The sequence below is a fragment of the Anomaloglossus baeobatrachus genome, chromosome 6, assembly GCF_048569485.1.
Source record: "Anomaloglossus baeobatrachus isolate aAnoBae1 chromosome 6, aAnoBae1.hap1, whole genome shotgun sequence".
NCBI classification, from domain to species: domain Eukaryota; kingdom Metazoa; phylum Chordata; class Amphibia; order Anura; family Aromobatidae; genus Anomaloglossus; species Anomaloglossus baeobatrachus.
In genome coordinates this window covers 506943032-506967464 of record NC_134358.1, presented here as the reverse complement: position 1 = coordinate 506967464, position 24433 = coordinate 506943032, and the positions used below count along the sequence as shown (strand labels likewise).

Below are 24433 nucleotides of genomic sequence, written 5' to 3'. Positions count from 1 at the left end.
TATACACTGCATACACACAGTCACACTGTATACACTGCATACACACAGTCACACTGTATACACTGCACACACACAGTCACACTGTATACACTGCATACACACAGTCACACTGTATACACTGCATACACACAGTCACATTGTATACACTGCATATACACAGTCACACTGTATACACTGCACACACACAGTCACACTGTATACACTGCATACACACAGTCACACTGTATACACTGCACACACACAGTCACACTGTATACACTGCACACACATGACGTGCAGCCGCCGCCGGAGGAGGAGACCCTCCATGACACGGTCACCACAGCGTCCTCAGCCTCCATTCACGCCGCGTGTGAGCGTCAGGAGCAGCCCATTCATCTCCTCCAGAGGCCGGGCTCCGGTCATGTGAGCCGGGGGGACGTGTCTTGCGGTGGGCGGGCCGGTGCTGGTCGCTGTCCAGGGTGTTGGAGCTGCTCCTCCGTGCACTGAGCGCCGCCGTCCTGCTGCCCCATGCCGCTGATATTACCAGACTGATGGATTATTATTACTCGGCATGATGGGCTCCCTGCACGCCGCGCTCCTGCTGCTGCTCTCCGCCGCTCAGCACCTCCAGCCTGCAAGCGCTGACAGCAGATTCGGTGAGTGCCCTGCTCTGCCCGCTGCATGGGGTACACTGGCTGCAGGGGGCTGCCCGGGCACCGACACAGTGCCCACCACCATCCAGACTGGAGCAAGAGGGGAGGAGGAGCTCCGGGGGCACGAAGAATAGGGGAGAGGGCTGACATTGAGGGGTTACAGGTACAGGCACATGCACACACACTGTATACATATATACATACACTTATACCACTTATACACATATGTACACACTCACATGTCTGTGTATATGTGTGTCTATATGTGTATATTTACATTACACACAAATATATTTATGTATGCAGATATATATATATAAATGTATGTGTATATATTTGTGAGTATATGTGTATAGTTGTGTGTACTAACACACAACTATACATATATACTCACAAATATATACACATACATTTATATATATATATCTGCATACATATATACACAAATATTTACACGTATGCACACACACATATATACATATACACGCATATACTTATAAACACAAACATATATATATATATATAAATACATTTACACACACATACATATACATGTATGCACACATATATTTCTATACACCCGTATGTATGTGTGTATATATACATACACCTATGCACACATATATACATACAACACATATACATATATACACACATCACATATACACACATATTCTCATACACACACATATACACATATACATGTACGCATATATAAATATATACATATACACATACATATACATGTATAGACACATATATACACATACACACGCATATACATATGTGCATATATACATATACACACATACATATACACCTATACATACGTATATATACACACATCCATATACATTTATGCACACATATATACACACACACACATATGTACATATACACACACGTGTGCTCATCCTCTCCAGTCCGCTGTCACACTGAGCTTCTTGTAACCTCCGGTGCCCGTTTCCTTACAGATGCGGGGGGCACTTGTACCCGAACTGCCACATGTCCTGATTGTTCATACCTCATTTCTCATCTGTGCGTCATGTTCCTGGAAATGGCACACGACAGCCTATATAATATACCAAAAAACTATGTAAATCAGGACTAGTCAATAATTTCTACATAATTATTATAAATGTGACACATTATTGAGGACTCGTTGCCTTTAACACTTTATCGGGGTCCGTGTGTCCTCCAGACTGTGGTACGAGTGCCCCCTGCGCTGTAGGCTATACGGTGGTTGTCTTACGGTTATATTCTGCCTATTAGTAAGGATTATGTCTCATTACATTATTTTCTCCAGTACAGCTTTGTATCATTTTCCGTGAAAGGTCACGATATTTTGGAGACCTCATCTGGGGCCCTGTTTATGTCCTGCACATCTGTCCGTGTTCTACTAATTGGGAGATATGCCCTGACCTGTGCCCGGTGTCTCCACCCTCTCACTTATGACATCAGTTGTGGTTAATGTACCCAGTGCCGCTGGTTTGCACGTGACGAGATGTTATTGTGTGGACCCCTCGGTGCGGTATAATCAGCTTTCCTGGATGAATTGTGACTCCTGGTTGCTTTTTCTCGACTTCCATTCACTGTAGTGAGCCGGGCATTTACCAACTTATCTGCGTTTCTAGATCTTCTGTTGAATTAAGGCATCTTTATGATAAAATCTTTGTCTTTCCCATTAAAAGTCATCTCTATCTGCATCTGACTAGTAGTTGTTCATTAATTTGATTGACAGTCATGCTTGAAAAGAGGTTCTGCATCATTGTACAGGAGCCTATATGTTTTTCCTATATGTTCCATAGTTTCCTCCTCCAGTTCCCGTCATTTTATGAGTTTCCATTGGATCCTGATTATTATTTCCTCCGATGTCTGAAATGTAAACCTGAGGTTGAAGTGTGCAGTCTTGTGCCGATTGTTCATCGCCGGAGCAAAGATGCTAATGGCAGCTCACATATCCAGGCTTATTTCCAGGATAATCGTATCCCATAAATAGGATTTAAGAGCCATGTTTATGTTTTAAGGCTACCGGTCAGAATTAGGAAGAGATTACGTGCCTGTGATATGATTATTTACTATGTGAAACATCAAACACTTTGTGTTTATTTTGAATAATATAACATATTAACACATAACATAAAAATATCGCCTCCGATGGATCATGGCGGTCATCCATTATATCTACTGCACATTTTAAGTAGAAATATTTTCTTTTTATCAATTATTCCTTAAAAAAGAAACTAAAAGCAAAGATTGACAATATTTTTTGTTACTTAGCGTCACCCCCCTCCAATATGTATGATGAAGCCATGAACTGCCCCTGACGTATTAATAATTAATAAGTGGATATTAAAGGGGTTGTCCAGATGAAAAAATGTCAATGAATTGAGTTGAAATGAGTAAATCATGCCGGTTACTTATATATTTTCCATCTAGAAGTGCCTCTATCATTGGTCACAAGTAGCGATGATTGACCCCGAATTGTAAAGGTTGGGGTTCGTACCAAACAGCGGGTGTCCTGGTCCGGAACTCGAACACAGACTTTTTTTTATTAAAAAAGTCAATGTCTTAGTTCGGGTGCTTTACGTATGCTGACCACTCGCATGAGCATCGCTGTGCATGGGTATGCTCGGTCCTCGGCCCAGTGCGAGCCGCTTGCAGTGTTTGCTCGGCTCATATTGGGCATAACAACAGCATGATTGGAGCTGCTTGCAGTCTCTAAATGGCTCTCACAGAGGGTAAAAACAATATTTTTGGATGCTGTGTCTAACAAACCCCCCAAAAATCGACCTCCCTCCCCAGAAATGCTCTGTTAATGGCTAGATGTATGTAGGTGGAGAGCTGAGTCCCAATCATTGACTTCCATTATACTCATTACTCAAGTAGAACCTGTTAGCCCCTGACTAGAGATGAGCGAACCTGAGGTCCAGTGTACCGAACACAGAGTTCAGGTTTGGAATTCGGGTGCTTTACGTATATAAACCATTCACGCGAACATCGCTGTACTCGGGTTCTCTCGGTGCTCAGCCAAGTGCGAGCCGCTTGAAGTGTTGATTGGCTCATATTGGGGTAACAACGTGATCGGATGTAGTGTGCACCAAACAAAACAAAAATGGAAAAAGCTCGCTCACCTGCCCCTGGAAGGGATCTGTTAATGGCTGGCTGCATGTGGGCAGAGACCTGATCTACCCAATTAGTGACTTCCATTGGGGAACTTCATCTAAAGTCTGGCTGAAGCTGCCGACCCGAACTTCCACAGGTCCGCTACTCTTGATGTATATGGGGTTCAGGCTCCAAGATAAAATCAGGGTCCTGGACAGAACTTTATCTAAAGCCCAACTGCACCCACTGAACTTCCACGGGTCCACTCATCTCTACTCCTGACGTATATAAGGGTCAGGCTCCAAGATCAAGTTTAGCTCACGAACAGAACTTTTAACTAAAGTCTGGCTGAACCAAGCAAAACCAAACTTCCACGTGTCTGCACATTGCCCATTTTGGGCCCTATCTGGTCCTCTTCCAGTTAGGGTCGGACATAAGCCTGCTTTACACGTTACAATTACACATGTGATCTCGTATGCTATCGCACACACCCCCATTGTATGTGCAGCACATTCAATTTGTTGCCCGTGTCGCACAAACAATTAAATCCCGTCACACGTACTTACCTTCCATACGACCTCGCTGTGGGCGGCGAGCAACCACTTCGTGTAGTGGGAGGGACGTTCGGCGTCACAGCGACGTTACATGGCAGCCGGCCAATAGAAGTGGAGGGGCGTAGATGAGCGGGACATTAACATCCTGCCCACCTCCTTCCTTCCGCATTGCAGGTGGGACGCAGGTAAGATGTGTTCATCGTTCCTGGGGTGTCACACACAGCGATGTGTGCTGCCTCGGGAACATTGAACAACCGGATGGTCAATTTTTAGAATTTGAACAACGTGTATGCGATCAACGTGTTTTCGTTCAATCTCAATCGCACGTAGGTTTCACACACTACAACAACATTAACGATGCCGGATGTGCGTCACTTACGACGTGACCCCGCCGACACATCGTTAGATTTATTGTAGCTTGTAAAGCCCGCTATAATGAATAGTATCTTTTTTGCTAGCTAAGCTTGCTCCCATATAGATCATAACCAATGTATAGTCATAGAAAGGAGCAGTCAGTCTGGCCCCATTCATTTGTATTGGCTCCTTTGGGCATGTGCCAATACTCGAAATACTGCCCTGTGCTCAACATAAATTGGAAGAGGACTTCTCGAGAGCTGGGAGCCAGGACCATATGTTGTGATTGAAGTTTGTGGTACCTTTCAGATATAAAGTATGTTAGTAAATTGAATAACCTACTAATTTAGTCAAAGTCAACAGCAGTTTCTTTAGATGCCAAATCCCTTTAAAAGATCCAGGTAAAATAGAGCAGGAGAAACCTAAACATCTCAGAATCTGTGGGACCCGGGTTATTGACCTAAATTACTCTCCGATCCTGCTTGTAGGTGGTATTGTATAATAATTGGGTTATGTTACACTGGGTTATCTATATGGGTCAGGTGGTAGTATCTGTGTTATATAGAGGGTTCCCATGTTGTGGACTGTATATTGTGCTTTGTATACCAGACGTCCTATCACAACGTTATACTTGTGTTTTATAGTCTATGAAATACTGAGTACAGTTGCGCTGGTGAAATAACCTCATAGCGTGCTCCGCAGAGAGCGGGAGACAAATCAACATATATATTAGAGAATGTGATCTGGTCCTGCACGGCAGCCCCCGGCCTCACTGACACATTGTGTCCGTGATGACATAATTTTACATGACAGTGTTGGATGACTTGGCCGCGTGGTGCAGCAACACTGAATCTTATTGTATACACAGACCTGTCCAATGCCGGAGCCGAGTAGCCGCATGTCTCTAACGGAGAATTTTAAGTCTAACTTTATCAGTTATGTTCTTAGATTTTTTTGATATTTTGGGAAAATGGTCAAATACCAAACATCTTTCAACATGACAAAGATTAGGACATAAAGGCGCATACTTTTCTGTTAAAGGGAATCTGTCAGCAGGTTTTTGCTATGCAAGCTGAAGACAGGATGCTGCAAGGGTTAACACAGAGAATTCAGGGATGCCTCTGTTGTCAAGGTCCGATCTGTTATTTATTTTCTATGTTTGTTTAACCAGCAGGACTTCTCATTGCTCGGAATACAATGTCATGCACACGGCTGTCCAGGACACCCCCTCCTCTTATTTACACCTCACTGTCAATGTACAATCTCTATAGAGAGCCTGGTGTGGGCGGAGGCAGCTCACTCAGCTCTGCTACATTGCTAAAGCTAAAAATTCGGATTGTGTAAGAACGGCTGCAGCCATTAATCTAAGTGATACATTGTTGGATTCAGGATCTATTTGCCAACAACATGCTGCTCTCAGATGAGGTAGCAAAAACCTGCTGACAGATTCCCTTTAAAAATGTGACGTGTAAAACTACATATTATTATTATTATTATAGATGCAATTTGGTTTTGCATATTTTTGCACAATGCAAAATTTTGCAAAAATTTCCAACTTTTTTCTTCTTTTTTTGCTGCCCTAGCCACTATTCTAAAATGGGGGTTTGGCATAATGGGACAGATATAGCTAACTCATAGCCCAACAGATTCACTAAATTATAGCAGAATATTCACTTTATTGTGCACTAGTTTCCCCTAAATGCTTCAAATCATTAAAAAAATGAAGTCATTTTACTCCAGCTCTCTGGGATTAAAGGGAACCTGTCACCAGATTTGGCAACTATAACCTGCGGCCACCACCAGTGAGCCAATATATACTACATTCTAGAATACTGTATATAAAAGCCCAGGCCGCTCTGTATAACGTAAAAAACACCTTTATAATACTTACCTAGGGGGCGGTCCAGTTCGATGGGTGTAGCTGCTCTCCGGTTCGACACCTCCTCTCTGTGGTCACTGCCGACCTCCTTCTACGCAGCCCAGTATGGATGACGTGTCCTACATCATCCACACAGGCCGGTATGGCGGTACTGCACAGTCGCACTTTGATCTACCCTGCTCTAAAATGCTGTATATAAGAACTCCCTGGTGGTGGCCGCAGGTTATAGTCGCCAAATCTTGTTACAGGTTCCCTTTTAGGCTATGTGCGCACTAGACCGTTTTTCCCGCGGATTTACCCGCGGATTTGCCCCGGAAATTTCTTGAGAAATGTCTGCAATCTTTGTGCAGACATTTCCCATGAAATTCAATGAGAAAAAAAAATAGCTGTGCGCACTGTGCGGATTTTTCTCAAGAAAATTTCTTGAGAAAATTTTCTCGAGAAACTTTCTTGAGAAAATGTGCATGTCCATTAATTTCCGCAGGTACCGGGGGTATTCCGGGGGTATTCCGCAGGTAGCAATGATGTGCGGTATACCCCCGGAATAGCCGCGATTTACCTGCGGTAATGCCCATCGCTGCCTGCGGTTTTGCAGGAAGCGATGTCATTATGCCAGGAAGAGGAGCAGAGGAAACACACGTCGCACTCCCTGGACGCCGCACAGAAGCACTTCCGTGCGACCTCCAGGTGCCCGTGCAGTCTGTGTCCTGCTCCGGCCTCGCGGCTGCCTGCACTGCAGGGTGTCAGTGTCTGCCCGCAGTGTCAGCAGCTTGTCACGCTGCAGCGCAGGCAGACACTGACATCCTGCAGTGCTGGGAGCCACGGGGATGACGATCGCTGCTGTCAGGAGGTGAGATCATTACCTGCTGTGACGATCTCCTGCCTCCTGACGTCAGCGCGGTCACTGCTGTCTATGCCCGTCTCGCGAGCGGCCCGAGACTGTCACTAGCGGTGACGTCACGGGCTCTCGCGATAAGTCAGTGACAGCGCTGACGTCAGCAGTACAGGAGATGATCACAGAAGGTAATGATCTCATCTATGCTCCTGATGGCAGCGCTGGTCATCCCCTGCAGTGACCTGAGCTGACCTATTGATGTTAGCTCAGGTCACTGCATTGCTCTCCCAGCCAATGGGGAACATTCTGTTCTTCATTGACTGGGACAGTGACTATGGTATGGATCGCCGTGCCCCCCCCCCCCCTTATTGGATTACGCCGGACGTGGAATTGATTGTGCTCTTTTCAATAAATTGGTTAAAGAGGGAATGTTTTGGGGAGTGTTTTTTCAAATAAAACTTTTTTTGTTGTCTATTTTTTAATTATTACTGACTGGGTTGGTGATGTCGGGTATCTGATAGACGCCTGACCTCACCAACCCCAGGGCTTGATGCCAGGTGACATTACACATCTGGCATCAACCCCATATATTACCCCGTTTGCCAACGCACCAGGGCGCGGGATGAGCTGGGGCAAAGCGCCAGGATTGGCACGTCTAATGGATGCGCCACTTCTGGGGCGGCTGCGGCCTGCTATTTTTAGGCTGGGGAGTGTCCAATAACAGTGGACCTCCCTAGTCTGAGAATATCAGACCCCAGCTGTCCGCTTTACCTTGGCTGGTGATCCAATATGGGGGGGACCCCACGTTTTTTGTTTTAAATTATTTATATAATTTAAAATAACAGCGTGGGGTGCCCACTGTTTTGGATTATCAGCCAAGGTGAAGCTGCCAGCGGTGGTCTGCAGGCTGCAGCCGTCTGCTTTACCCTAGCTGGCTACAAAAAATGGGGGGACCTCACGTCATTTTTTTTTAATTATTTATTTATTTTATGGCTAAATACAAGGCTAAGCACCCTTTAGGCTACTTTCACACATCCGGCTTGAGCTCTGCGGCTCAATCCGGCTGTGCAAGCTATGCAACGGATGCGGTGAAAACACCGCATCCTTTGCATAGGTTTTTCCTTTGCGGCCAGTCCGGTTTTTGCCGCTTGTGGCATGCTACTGAGCATGCGCAGTGGCAAAAACCGCATGCGGCGGCCGGATGCGGTTATTGCCGCATTGCGCCGCATCCGGCTGCCATAGGCATGTATTGAAAAATGTGCCGCATCGGCCGAATGCGGCGCGATGCGGTTTTTTTTTGCCGCACGAAAAAACGTGCCAGGCAACGTTCCATCCGGCCGCCGCATCGGCTACATCTGCCGCATGCGGCAAAAAACGGACGGAACGCAAGGCCATGCGGCACAATGCGGCACTAATTAAAGTCTATGCAGGAAAATCGCAACCGGCAGCAAAAAAAAACGGTTGCGATTTTCATGCAAAGTGCCGGATTGTGCCGCATTCCAGAAAGCGGAGGTGTGAAAGCAGCCTAAGTGCCACATGAAAGTCACTAAAGGGTGCCAGCTTAGAAAATGCAGGGAGGTGGAACATTATATAGGTTTTTCTCATCTATCTATCTATCTATCTATCTATCTATCCCTCTATCTATCTATCTATCTATCTATCTATCCCTCTATCTATCTATCTATCTATCTATCTATCCCTCTATCTATCTATCCCTGTATCTATCTATCTATCTATCTATCTATCTATCTATCTATCTATCTATCCCTCTATCTATCCATCTATCCCTCTATCTATCTATCTATCTATCTATCTATCCCTCTATCTATCCATCTATCCCTCTATCTATCTATCTATCTATCTATCTATCTATCTATCTATCCCTCTATCTATCTATCTATCCCTCTATCTATCTATCTATCCCTCTATCTATCTATCTATCTATCTATCTATCTATCTATCTATCCCTCTATCTACCTATCCCTCTATCTATCCCTCTATCTATCTATCTATCCCTCTATCTATCTATCCCTCTATCTATCTATCCCTCTATCTATCTATCTATCTATCTATCTATCTATCCCTCTATCTATCTATCTATCTATCTATCTATCCCTCTATCTATCTATCTATCTATCTATCTATCCCTCTATCTATCCCTCTATCTATCTATCTATCCCTCTATCTATCTATCTATCTATCCCTCTATCTATCTATCTATCTATCCCTCTATCTATCTATCTATCTATCTATACTATCTATCCCTCTATCTATCTATCCATCTATCCCTCTATCTATCTATCTATCTATCTATCTATCTATCCCTCTATCTATCTATCTATTCATCTATCTATCTATCCCTCTATCTATCTATCTATTCATCTATCTATCCCTCTATCTATCTATCTATTCATCTATCTATCCCTCTATCTATCTATCTATCTATTCATCTATCTATCTATCCCTCTATCTATCTATCCCTCTATCTATCTATCTATTCATCTATCTATCCCTCTATCTATCTATCTATCTATCCATCTATCTATCTATCTATCTATCCCTCTATCTATCTATCCATCTATCCCTCTATCTATCTATCTATCTATCTATCTATCTATCTATCTATCCCTCTATCTATCTATCTATCTATTCATCTATCTATCTATCCCTCTATCTATCTATCTATTCATCTATCTATCCCTCTATCTATCTATCTATCCCTCTATCTATCTATCTATCTATCCCTCTATCTATCTATCTATCTATCTATCTATCTATCCCTCTATCTATCTATCCATCTATCCCTCTATCTTTCTATCTATCTATCTATCCCTCTATCTATCTATCTATTCATCTATCTATCTATCCCTCTATCTATCTATCTATTCATCTATCTATCCCTCTATCTATCTATCTATTCATCTATCCATCTTTCCCTCTATCCATTATCTGTCTATCGATTATCTTTATTATTTATTGCAGGGACAAACCTGCGGTAAATCCGCGGTAAATCCGCGGCAAATTCGCGGCAAATTCGCGGCAAATCCGCGGCAAATCCGCGGCAAAAACGCATGCGGATTTGGTGCGGATTTTTTCCGCAGGTCCGGAAATCTTTCACTGGCAGAAGTTTCTCAAGAAATTTTCTTGAGAAACTTCACATTTCTAGTGCGCACATAGCCTAAGGTGTTTCCACTTTTAGAAAAGCGGTGTCCAAGCGTTTCCTTTAATAGAGAATAACAAAATCAGCTGGGGCTCCCCCGCTCCTTGAGCCAAGCGCTTGTTCTCTGCCGCTGCCCATGTCTTAGTGCTTTGGCTGCAGTCATGATGTCGTGATGTCACATCAACTGCGCACATCACCGCTGCAGTCAATCACTGAGTTTGGCACGAGCCACTGAGCTCAGTTATTGGCTGCAGTGATGATGTGAGAAGTCAATATGACCTCACCGTTGTAGGCAGGGGTGGGGAGTAGTGGACACTGGCCTTGTTGAAAAGGGGTTCCCACTTTTCAACAAGTGGGAAACCCTTTATTACCAGCGTATGAACATTAGATAGATGTGTCCTATGACTTCTCTTTAGAGTTTTGGTACTTTCTTTTTAACATTCTCTATAACATCGATTACTATTTTTATTTTCAAGTATGCACTAGAAATTTGTAAGGTTGAATTTAATGATTACCATGGGCAAAAGTAATGTTACCAAAAAGTGCGTAGAAATTTTAGAAACTAAACACTGATCATGTCTGCTTTCCATGATGCAAGAATTTGTATGTGCTGAACCACACCGAGCACCAAGACTTCAAGGTCAGGGTACCTGGCACCAAGAACGTAGGGTTGGGTATTTTACCTGGTGCCCAGGCTTCCAAGTATCCTTCCTTTCCACTAGTGCTTTATGGTCCTCAGGTTGTCTTCGGAGCCACCGGCACCCCAGGTGAGCAGCATTCCTGCTGCCGGTGAAGCCCCCTACGTCCACCACAGGAGCAGCACCATGGTAACAAAGACCTGTATTCGGCACCTTCCACATATTAATAGATCAGTCACGCTCAGCTCCCCATGTGGCCTCCATTACTCTTTTAGAAGGTTTATGCTCTGATCAAGGCTGAGAATGAAAACAGCTGAAAACATATCGGGTTGTTACAGATGAGGCAGCGTCTTTCTGAAGTTTTCAGCCATTCCATGACCTTCTTTTTTTTTAAGAAAAAGAAGAAAAAGTATAAAAGGAAGAAAAACTATTCTGGTCCTAGTTTTGGTTCTCGGTGTTGTATGTAATAATTGGTGATTTTGCTGGTGTGCTGGTGCTCTCGGATCGGTCAGCTCCTGTCACTATGGAAATATCTGAGATGAGAGAGGCTTTGTCTGTCTCAAACTAATTAAATGAAGCAGAAAACCCTGAGCAGGTGGGGAGAGGGGGAAAGGTAATCGCACACATTATGTAAACTCATTACAGGTCGTGATGGCTTTAGTTTTCTCGTTGGCGATGCAAAATTATGTCTTACATCATTCACAGATATGTTTTTTTTCAAAACTGATTTTTTTTCTCTCAAATACAGTTTTGGATTATTTCAAAAAGCTACAGGGAAGTGTGACTATTGTGTATGACATGTACTTTATATTGTGTCTGACTAAGGCCGCCTTACACGCTACGACATTGCTAAAGCGATGTCGTTGGGGTCACGGAATTCGTGACGCACATCCGGCCGCATTAGCGATGTCGTTGCGTGTGACACCTATGAGCGATCTTGAATCGTCTCAAAAACGTTCAAAATCGCTAATCGGTGACATGCCCAGTATTCCCAATTATCGTTGCTGCTGCAGGTACGATGTTGTTCGTCGTTCCTGCGGCAGCACACATCGCTATGTGTGACACCGCAGGAACGAGGAACCTCACCTTACCTGCGGCCGCCCACAATGAGGAAGGAAGGAGGTGGGCGGGATGTTACGACCCGCTCATCTCTGCCCCTCCGCTTCTATTGGGCGGCCGCTTAGTGACGTCGCTGTGACGCCAAACGAACCGCCCCCTTAGAAAGGAGGCGGTTTGCCGGTCACAGCGATGTCGCTAGGCAGGTAAGTATGTATGATGGGTCCGTGCGATTTTGTGCACCACAGGCAGCGATTTGCCCGTGACGCACAAACAATGGGGGCGGGTACACATGCTAGCGATTTCGCTAGCGAGATCACAGCGTGTAAAGCGGCCTTTAGGCTGTTTTCATATTGGGTTTTTCTCATATGTAAAGGCGTTGGCGGTTCTGTCTGAAGAAGTCTACCACGCTTTTCTGCTCGGACACTGGCGAAACAGAGACCAGACAGAGCAAAAAGTGACTCTGCCTCATTAAAGTCAATGGCACCATCGGGAGTTGCTCCTGGTACCTGTTTTTCAGGCGGAAACCCAGATGGAGAAAAATACAAAACTTAACATTGCCTTAGGGTGCATCCACATGACCGTATTTTATGATCCAAGATACTGTTAAGAGACGTGCAGCTATAAATGGGCTGTAAAATACGGTCATGTAAGTTCACCGTAAGGCAGTAAATTTCCATGTTACATGGACATGATTTAAAGGGAACCTGTCACCAGGTTTTTCCCTTATGAGCTGCGGCCACCACCATTGAGCCCTTATATAAAGTATTCTAGAATACTATGTATATAAGAGCCCAGGCCGCTCTGTATAATGTAAAAAAAACCCTTTATAATACTCACCTAGGGGCCGGTCTGGTACGACCGGTTTGCTGATCTCGGTCTGGCGCCTCCTCCATCTTGTGGGATCACTGTCCTTCTGCTCAGCCCCGTGTGCATGACGTGTCTTGTGTCTTTCACACAGAGGCCTCCATTGTGCTACTGTGCACTTTGATCTGCCCGGCCGAGGACAGATCAAAGTACTGTAGTGTGAATGCGTGGGTGGTCTTTGACCTTTTGTTGCACTTGCGCATTACAGTACTTTGCGCTGTCCTCAGGAGCGCAATGGAGGCCTCTTTGTGAATGACACAGGATGCGTCATGTACATGCAGCTGGGCAGAACGATGGTGATCCCACAAGATGGAGGAGGAATTGGGCCTAGAGCAGCGACACCCATGGGACCAGACCGCCCCCTAGGTCATTATTATAAAGGGTTTTTTTATGTTATACACAGCGGTCTGTAATCTTGTGTACAACATTCTGGAATGCTGTATATAAGGGCTCAATGGTGGTGGCCGCAGCTCATAAGGTAAAAACCTGCTGACAGGTTCCCTTTAAGTGACTGACCTCTATCTATGAACGTCTTTTAATGCTTTGGGGATTCCGGCAGGTAGGAGGAGGAGGTCCGTAGGGGTCTGGTCAGCAGCCATGGACTATCAACATTGCTTGTGGACCAAGGTCCTCTCCATATTTTTGCTCATCTTTAGTAATAGACATGAATGCATCAAGGAAAATCACAATAGATGATTTGGGGATGCCTGTCTGTATGTTCCTCAAAATTGCAGAAATGCAGTTCAACTTACAGTGCTGGCCAAAAGTATTGGCACCCCTGCAATTCTGTCAGATAATACTCAGTTTCTTCTTGAAAATGATTGCAATCACAAATTCTTTGGTATTATTATCTTCATTTATTTTGCCTGCAATGAAAAAACACAAAAGAGAATGGAACAAAAATCAATTCATTGATCATTTCACACAAAACTCCAAAAATAGACCAGACAAAAGTATTGGCACCCTTAGCCTAATACTTGGTTGCACAACCTTTAGCCAAAATAACTGCGAACAACCATCAATGAGTTTCTTACAATGCTCTGCTGGAATTTTAGACCATTCTTCTTTGGCAAACTGCTCCAGGTCCCTGAGATTTGAAGGGTGCCTTCTCCAAACTGCCATTTTGAGATCTCTCCACAGGTGTTCTATGGGATTCAGGTTTGGACTCATTGCTGGCCACTTTAGTAGTCTCCAGTGCTTTCTATCAAACCATTTTCTAGTGTTTTTTGAAGTGTTTTTTGGGTCATTGTCCTGTTGGAAGACCCATGACCTCTGAGGGAGACCCAGCTTTCTCATACTGGGCCCTACATTATGATGCAAAATTTGTTGGTAGGCTTCAAACTTCATAATGCCATGCACACGGTCAAGCAGTCCAGTGCCAGAGGCAGCAAAGCAACCCCAAAACATCAGGGAACCTCCGCCATGTTTGACTGTAGGGACCGTGTTCTTTTCTTTGAATGACTCTTTTTTTCCTGTAAACTCTATGTTGATGGCTTTTCCCAATAAGCTCTACTTTTGTCTCATCTGACCAGAAAACATTGTTCCAAAACGTTTTATGCTTTCTCAGGTAAGTTTTGGCAAACTCCAGCCTGGCTTTTTTATGTCTCGGGGTAAGAAGTGGGGTCTTCCTGGGTATCCTACCATACATACCCTTTTCATTCAGACGCTGACGGATATTACGGGCTGACACTGTTGTACCCTCGGACTGCAGGGCAGGTTGAACTTGTTTGGATGTTAGTCGAGGTTCTTTATCCACCATCCGCACAATCTTGCGTTGAAATCTCTCGTCAATTTTTCTTTTCCTTCCACATCTAGGGAGGTTAGCCACAGTGTCATGGGCTTTAAACGTCTTGATGACACTGCGCACCGTAGACACAGGAACTTTCAGGTCTTTGGAGATGGACTTGTAGCCTTGAGATTGCTCATGCTTCCTCACAATTTGGATTCTCAAGTCCTCAGACAGTTCTTTGGTCTTCTTTCTTTTCTCCATGATCAATGTGGTACACACTCTATAATTGTTACTTGTTTGTATATGTTTATGTATATGATATGTATATGTTCCTCCTGAATTGTAAAGCGCTGCGGAATATGTTGGCGCTATAGAAATAAAGATTATTATTATTATTACACAAGGACACAGGACAGAGGTTGAGTCAACTTTAATCCATGTCAACTGGCTGCAAGTGTGATTTAGTTATTGCCAACACCTGTTAGGTGCCACAGGTAAGTTACAGGTGCTGTTAATTACACAAATTACAGAAGCATCACATGATTTTTCAAACAGTGCCAATACTTTTGTCCACCGCCTTTTATATGTTTGGTGTGGAATTATATCCAATTTGGCTTTATGACAATTTTATTTTTTTCATTGAAGACAAATTAAATGAAGATAATAATACCAAAGAATTTGTGATCGCAATCATTTTCAAGAATAAACTAAGTATTCTCTGACAGAATTGCAGGGGTGCCAATACTTTTGGCCAGCACTGTAGATGTCTTGCCCTTTGAGTGATACAAAAAGGAGTGTCAGAGAAAAAAAGTGCTACAGGGGTGTCAAATATAAAATTAGTCTAATTTTTTCCCAGGCATTTATGTCAGAAAACTATTACACATACATTAATAAATCTTTTCCATTGTGCAAATGGATATTCATATTTTTCCTATTTACTTACAATTATTGTCTAATACCTTTCGTTTCACATCTAAACAAAGCAAATATAACTAAATGACAAAAATAACTAAATGAAATGTAACTAAATGATAAATCCTTTCTAAAGCTGGGGGGTCACACATAGCGACGCAGCAGCGATAACGACGGGCGACCTGACCTTATCAGGATCGCTGCTGCGTCGTTACATGGTCGCTGGTGAGCTGTCAAACAGGCACATCTCACCAGCGACCAGTGACCAGCCCCCAGCCAGCAGCGATGCGTGGAAGCAATGCTGTGCTTGGTAACAAAGGTAAATATCGGGTAACCAAGGAAAGCACTTCTCTTGGTTACCCGATATTTACCTTAGTTACTAGCGTCCGCCGCTTTCACACTGCCAGTGCCGGCTCCCTGCTCTCCTAGCCAGAGTACACATCGGGTTAATTACCCGATCTGTACTCCAGCTACATATGCAGGGAGCCGGCACTGGCAGCGTGAGAGCGGCGGAGGCTAGTAACTAAGGTAAATATCGGGTAACCAAGGAAAGGGCTTCTTGGTTACCCAATGTTTACCGTGGTTACAGCTTACCGCAGGCTGCCAGATGCCGGCTCCTGCTCTCTGCTCGCTTCATTTCGTCGCTCTCTCGCTGTCACACACAGCGATGTGTGCTTCACAGCGGGAGAGCAACGAGCAAAAAATGAAGCAGGACATCCAGCAACGACCGGCGACCTCACAGCAGGGGCCAGGTCGTTGCAGGATGTCACACACAGCGACAGCGACGGGACGTCGCTGCTATGTCACAGAAAATGGTGACTTAGCAGCAACGTCGTTGTCGCCGTCGCTGTGTGTGACACCACCTTTAGTGACACATCATACCTTATAGAGTTTTGCCATCTTGTATATTTAAAGCATATCCCTTAGGATATGCCAAGAATATTTAGTATATGAGGGTCTCGGACATGCATATCGAGAACTGGTCTTTATTGTGCTCTGCTGTCTGGGAAGAGGCAGTCGAAATTCTTATAGAAACAAACTCTGACCACCACTGTATGTCTCATTGGTGGGAATCATTTTTCTATACATTTATGACATATTCATATGGACCTGCCATAAATATACAAGCTGGGAATATCAAAAGTTGCCAGTTTCATGCCGGCTTCTCCCCTAAGTATTCCACTCTTTGTTTTTTATTAATTCGTATCACGGTTCTAGAGATATTGGCCTTTTTATTTGGTGCTAATTTTATGCGCTTTGCAAAGGGGCGTGGCTCAGAGGGTTATCATGCAGAGCATCCTAAAGACACGCCCCCAGAGAATCCTGTGAGCCACGCCCCCTCGTAAAGAATAGTAACAATGAGCACTAAACAAAAAAAGACCATATCTATGGATCTGTAAGACGGATTTCTAAAACACAAAAAGCAGAATACTCACGGGAACCACTAGAATAAATTCTGAACAAAAACTGTCCACTTTTGACCTGGTGATCGGACCCCTTTAAAGCAGTTATAGATGTCTTAACAAGTAGAGTGCATCTAAATTTTCTATCTAAGCTTTTGTAAAGGTCTCAGTCCTCGTGTCAGCACGCATGCATGTTTGTATGGCACTAAATAACTGTTGTGGCTATATCACGGTGGCTCAGTGGTTAGCACTGCAGTCTTGCAGTGCTGGGGTCCTGGGTTCAAATCCCACCAAGGACAACATCTGCAAGGAGTTTGTATGTTCTCCCCGTGTTTGCGTGGGTTTCCTCCGGGATCTCCGGTTTCCTCCCACCACACTCCAAAGACATACACAAAGGGAATTTAGATTGTGAGCCCCAATGGGGACAGTGTTCCTGGTATATGTAAAGCGCTAAGTAATATGTTAGCGCTATATAAAAATAAAGATTTATTTATTTATATCAGGCTAACCAACTCTCCCAGAACTGTCAAATCTAAACAATGTGAAATATTTGTGAGATATTTTTGAATTTTGAGACAAATTTCCATTGTTTGGATTATAAAGCCCGATCCAAAATCCTTTTTTACTACTGCCCCCTCCCTGTGTGCACACGCTGACACTATTGTATTGTTTTAATCAGACTGAATAGCTCAGAGAATAAACTTTTCCTCTATATCTCTCGGAATCCCATCAGTTGCTATAGAAGACGGCCTATCTAGAAAGAACATTGAGAATCAGGTGTTTTTATTTATGTAATAATAGATTCTCCGGAGACTTTACAGTTTGCAGATTATTTCCGGCGAGCTGAACGCTTTTTCAGCATTAGAAAATGTTCTCTAATATGGAAATGGAGTCTAAATATAGCTCTATTGATAAGCAGCTTGTGCAACAAAAGGTGGCCTTATCGCTTCTCCCAGGAGCTTGCCATGGAAAGAAAACAGACAAATATGTGGCAGACGGACGGATAAGGTTTCTGTGTGTGGCCCGTCTGATTTATATTGATATTTAAATATTGGAGTTTAGTGCATGGAAAATATGTTATTGATCATATGAACTGCTGGATACCTGCATATGATCTGCAAAGCAACACAGTCCAAGGCCTCCACATAGGTTACTCTTAGTGTTGAGCGGACCCGAACTGTAAAAGTCCGGATCTGCGCGGTTTCAGCGTCCGATCCGGATCCAACCTGGACCCGGGAATCCGGCTGCACAATCCGGATTCGTTTTTTTTTTTTTTCTCTCTCTCTCTCTCTCTCTCTCTCGGATCAGATCCAGACTTCTGTGACAACCCGCAACGGATCCGCCGGACCCGGATTATTAGCAATCCACTCAACTCTAGTTATTATTTGTTTCAAATGAGAAATCAAATGTTTTCTTTTGTGGGTAAAAAATAAAGTAGATTTTTTGCTAAATGAGATTTTAGGTTAAAGAGGTTAGACAATGTTTGACTGTCTAATATCCTGACTGCTGTGAGCACTACCAACCATGAGAACCAAACCTCTGAAGAGCCACATGTCAATAGAGTGATGGTCGATCATGGCACCTCCACTCTGAGTGGGAGTGCCAAAGACAAGTTTAACGCTGCGCTCAGCTATATCGGGCAGTCCCATAATGAACTAATGGAGTGGCAGAGTCCCTGTGCTTGGGATCAGTGGAGGTCCCAACAGTCGGATTTCCAATGATTGGGAAGTTATCCCCCATCTGGTGGATAGGATATATCTTCCTTACTACCGTAGTTAAAACACCTTGAATGGGAACTTGTCACCAGATTTTGGCCGTCTAAGCTAAACCTAGCATCTTAAGCAGCGCCTGTGCTGTATTCTATAAAGGTGCTTGTTGTCTCCTGACTCCCCCTGTAGACCCCACAAATACCTTTATAAAATCTCCCACCATTTATGTAAATTGTACATTCTACTCTGCATCTCTTGTCCCTCACGTATGTGCGAAATATTCCCAGCTTGCGCAAGCGCACTTCGCTCTGTCCTATTTGGGGCAGAGCCTAAAACATAGGCACACCTGCGCAAACCAGCGAGTTCTCTGTGCAAGCACAAGATTTTCCCCGGCCATGTGGATGACATCACCTGCTTCATCCACATTGCCAGGCATAATGTTGTGCCTGCGCAAAGAACTCGCCTCGCCGGTTCGCGCATGCACACCTATGTTTTCGGCTCTTCCCGCAATAGGGCACAGCAAAGTGCTCTTTAATATGTCTGCGCAGACGCAAGATTGTGCCCGCCTACGTGGATGGCGCCTGAAGCATCATCCACGTCAATCAGTACAAGAGGATGGTGAAAGGAAGGACATGAGGTGCAGATTCGGATGCCCATCGGACTGGACCACACAGTTTACATATATGGCGGGAGATTTTATACAGGGGGTCAGGGGGTAATGTGCACCTTTATAGAATGCAGCAGAGGCGCTACTTAAGATGCTAGTTTTAGTTTAGAAGGCCAAAATCTGGTGACAGGTTCCCTTTAAACTAGATTTCCACCAAGAACTTGAGATTTGGTCATGTATTAGTAAAAGTTAAAGCAATAGCCAATGTTTGGTAATTATACTTCCTTTACTTGATATTTTCTATAAATTAGTGGCAGCCATTTTTGGACAGGAAGTGCAGCTATATTGAATGAATTTATTGGAAACTGATGATCATCACTCACCAGGTCAGCAGGTGATAACTTTGTGACATCTTTACTAACAGTTACTGAGATACTAATATGAAAATGACAACTAACATGGGTAAAAGATTTACTTCGATCTCCCCCATCTACATAAAATTTGAGCTCTACAGATTTTAACTTTATTGTGATGGTAATCTTTGCTTAACATGTAAAAATTGTAACTGCTCACTGGGGACACTTGATTGTTGAATAGGTTATTCGTGAATCATGTCATAAGAAATAGATCCGGGTAACAAATAACTAGCTCTAATGGGCTGAGTAAGACTAGGTGTCATGGTTCTACTTCGGGGCTCAATTCTGTGACCTATGGTTGAGAGGTCTGTTTGTCTCTCTGTTGGGCTACAGCTTTTTTTGTCTGTGTATAGTTGCTGATAGTTCTCTTCTCTTTCCTTTCCTTTGCCTTGTTTTTCTGTTTCACTTCTATTCAGGTGTTTTCACTTCCTCAGTTTGTTTGCCCTATCACATCTTGGGAGGTGCTATTTAGACTCACCGTACACATGCATTCATTGCTGGCTATATTCCAAGATAGATGGATGTTTGGAGTCCTCAGTTAGGAATTATCTTGCTGATTTATCTTTATTACTTTTCCCTTTGGTTTGTTTGTGAGTTTCCCTTCCCAGCACTCTTCCTATTTTGTTTCATTAGTTTTTGGGTTTCTTCCATTTGACTGTATTAACATGTACTTAGCCGTATGTCTCACCCTCTGCCTGTGTACACTTCATGTTTTTGTGTTTCACATGGTTGATAGTGCTCAGGCAGGGACAAATAAGGGTCAGATTTAGGGCTTTTCTTACTTAGAATAAGGACCTGTGGATTGAAGGTTTGAAATCTAGCCTGGTTTGTTCATCACCACTTGAGTGGTAGGGCTCAGTCATAAGACTAGGGAATGGAGATAAGCAAATAAATACATAGGACTTTAGTTCAGGGTGGATGGGAGCCCTGCCTCCTATGTGATCTCAATCGTGGCTTCTATTTTCATTGGGGGCGAAATTGTGTGTGTCACGAAGCAGCGATAATGTTGGCCAGGTCAGCTGCTCAAGAGACTCCCATCAGCTTTATCCAAAAGAATGGCTCTTTCAGCGTTTATGTCGGAATACTTTTTTTGTTTTCTTTCAGGGAGTCTGACGGAAACCTTTGATGTTTGATGCTCGGTGTAGAGCACTGTATATGTGTTATTCCACCTTTAGCCTAATGCAGGTTAATGTAGTTAAAGGGAAACTTTCATGTCCAACAATGCTATTAACCTGAAGATATAGGGTAAAGCTGAAGGTAAATAACATTACAAACCTGTCTGTCTTACTGGAGTAGTGGCTGTAGGGAGAAATTGAACTTATATTCTTCATTTTGCACCCCGTTTCCAGTTATCAAGGCGATTAAGGGAGCGCTAATTGGTCACTATACAAAAGGTGCCCTGTAACCACTTCGTAGCACCTTAATTAACAGCATGCTCCGCAGCATGTGTGTGTGCAGAGCTGGTTGGCAGTTGAGTACAGCCCCGCTCAAATTATAGTGAATGGTGACTGTAACCACTCCCTGCATCACCCCAATGACTAGAAACCAGCGGCTCCAGGGAAAATATACCATAATGTTCTCCCTGTAGCCGCTCTTCCAGTAAGGCAGCCTGGCAGGATTTTATTGCTATTTATATGCTGAATAATCAAAGGTAAATAATGTTTATGGATATGAGGGATTCTATCAATTCAGGCAAGTTGAGAGTAAAGGAGAAAAGTGAAGAAAACAAAGACCAAAACGTTACTGAACTATGAAAATGGGTCAAGCTGACAGGCTTGTTGGACATTGTTGAAACTAAAGAGCCTTAACCTGAATTCAGCCGGAAATTGACTGAAAAACTCTACAGTTCTGACTGGTGGGAAAATGTATTGAGAGCTATAGAAGTCTTGATTGATTCTGAAATGGAAAATTACAGAAATTCTGGATGATTGGCTCATGCTGGTCAGAGGTCTTATTGACACCTATGATCTCGGAAACATCTTCTTGTCTTGAGACTTCCCAATTTGCCAGCACTGTCAGCACAGCGGTGTTCTGAGTTGTCTCTTTTCTATGAGAAAACCATTGTATTTTATAGAAAATAGATCTGCAGCCGCGTATGGGCTTGATTTTCAAAGCCAAATAGACAGAATAAAGCGGATGACTTGTCTTATACATATTACCCTGGCGGGAGGAAAAAAATGCAATGTTTCATTTCAATGTTTCTTAGTGGCTCAGTAAGGGCCCCCATCCAAGAAACACATTACATATCAGAATGGCCGGAATACTATATTTGCAGGAGTCAAATTCACATTGATTATGATGATAGGGTTTGTAGGTAATGAGATAACGTAAGTAAAGATTGTTCAGGTTTTTGAAAAAAAAGGAGCAGTAACAAATAATATAAATAAAATTACAAATAATATATTAGAAAGTTGTAATGTTGCATATTAATTAAAACCCCTTCACGACCTATGACGTATTGGTATGTCCAAGGTTGTATCCCTGCCTTTGATGCAGGCTCGCACGCTGAGCCTGCATCCTTCCCTGCACATGACGGCTTATCTGAGCAGCTGACAAATGCCTCTAAAGCCTGCTTTACACCTTTCAATTTCGCATACGATATCGTATACGATGTCACCCGCCCCCATCGTATGTGCGGCATGTTCAATTTTTTGACCGTGCCGCACAATCGATTAAAAGCTGTCACACGTACTTACCCGTCCATACGACCTCGCTGTGGGCGGCGAACATCCACTTCCTGGAGTGTGAGGGACGTTCGGCGTCACAGCGACGTCACGCGGCAGCCGGCCAATAGAAGTGGAGGGGCGGAGATGAGCGGGATGTAAACATCCCGCCCACCTCCTTCCTTCCGCATTGTCGGCGGGAGCTGCGGACGGAGGTAAGCTGTCGTTCAATGTTCCCGGGGTGTCACACACTTCGATGTGTGCTGCCTCGGGAACATTGCACAAGCACACGTTCAATCTTTGAGAAATGAACGACGTGCATGCGATGAACAAATTTTCGTTCAATCGCAATTGCACGTAGGTTTTACACGCTACAATCATACTTACGATGCCGGATGTGCGTCACTTACGACGTGACCCCGCCGACACATCGTAAGATTTATTGTAGCGTGTAAAGCGCCCTTAACAGCCGCGGGTTGATCAGACATCCGCCCACTGCTGATAACCAGTTAAAGCCCTCTGTCAATCTCTGACAGCGGGATTTCACACTTGCCGGCGGGGAGCATGCCATTCCTTTCTCCCATGGGCGGCCCCATGACCTGATTGTGGGGCGCCGATATGTTGACATGACAGCCAGGGATTCAATGTCATGACGAACTTCCTGTGAACTCCGGTTGTGAGCCGGAGTTCATAGGAAGTCATGATTTTCTGCTGTACAAAGCAGTGCTGATGCTCTTCTCTGTACAGCACCAGTGGTTGGACAACCACAGCTTCAAGTTCCCTAATGGGACTAGTAAATACAATAAAAAGTGAGAAAAAGTTTAAAAAATATAAAAAGCTCAAAAGTTTAAATCATCCTTCTTTTGCCCCATTGAAAATAAAACAACAAAAACATACACACTTATTTAGTATTGCTGCATTCAGAAATGTCTGGTCTAGCAAACTTTTAAATTAATTAATCCGATTGGTAAACAGCGTAACGGAAATAAATGTAAAACTCCAGAATTACGTTGTTTTAGCCGTTGCAAAAGGACAATAAAATGCAATAAGAAGCAATCAAAACATTGCATCTTTCCCAAAATAGTATGAGTAAAAACATCAGCTCAGGACACAAAAAATAAGCCATCACACCGCCCTAGATCACAAAGAACTAGAACGTTATAGGTCTTGGAAAATGGCGCCAAAGGTGATTTGCTTTTTTACAAAACTTCTGAAATTTTTTTCACTACTTCAATACATGTCTGGTATCAAGGTACTGGTACAGACCTGGAGAATCATATAGTGAATATGGTAAAAAAAAATAAATTGTGGAATTACACATTTTTTTGCAATTTCACCACATTTGGATTTTTTTTTCCCATTTTCTTGTACACTATATGATAAAATGAATGGTTGCATTCAAAAATACAACTCGTGCTGCAAAAAAACAAGCTCTCTTAGGGTTATATTCGATGGAAAAATAAAAAGGTAATGGCTCTTGGAAGAAAGGGAGGAGAAAACTAAAAACGGAAAATCGACGTGTGATGAAGGGGTTAATACAAAGTCAAATTTTAAATTAATAAAAAATATACTCACCTTTTCCACCTCCCACTGATCCAGTATAGATTGGCATAATTTATTCCTCTTTTTTTTTTTTTTTTTTTTTACAAACGTTTGGATACACCCTGTAAGTAATGACACGTTGTGTTAGCCACATGTGCAGAATGCTTTACCTATTTCACCTATCTTATATCTCATACACATACAGATGAATAAATTGGGGTAGATTAGTAAGGTAAATGAACCAGATGTATAGTTCAATTGATTAATGTGTTAAGTTAATTGTGCTGCTAACTAGACAATGAGGACTGACTTAAAGGGAAAGGGAGAGTCCATAAGAGAAAGAAACATTTGTTAAGTGCACTACAATGTGTC

General features: G+C 43.3%; 1 protein-coding gene across 1 annotated transcript in view; it reads left to right on the top strand.

The window, feature by feature from the left end:
• Nucleotides 1-364: 364 nt before the first annotated feature.
• PTPRN2 (protein tyrosine phosphatase receptor type N2) overlaps nucleotides 365-24433 on the top strand; it is a 1389072-nt gene continuing 1365003 nt past the window's right edge. The window contains exon 1 of the mRNA XM_075315450.1: nucleotides 365-635. Coding sequence (XP_075171565.1) covers nucleotides 551-635 — 85 coding nt within the window. The 5' untranslated portion in view covers nucleotides 365-550. The remainder of the gene's footprint in view (nucleotides 636-24433) is intronic.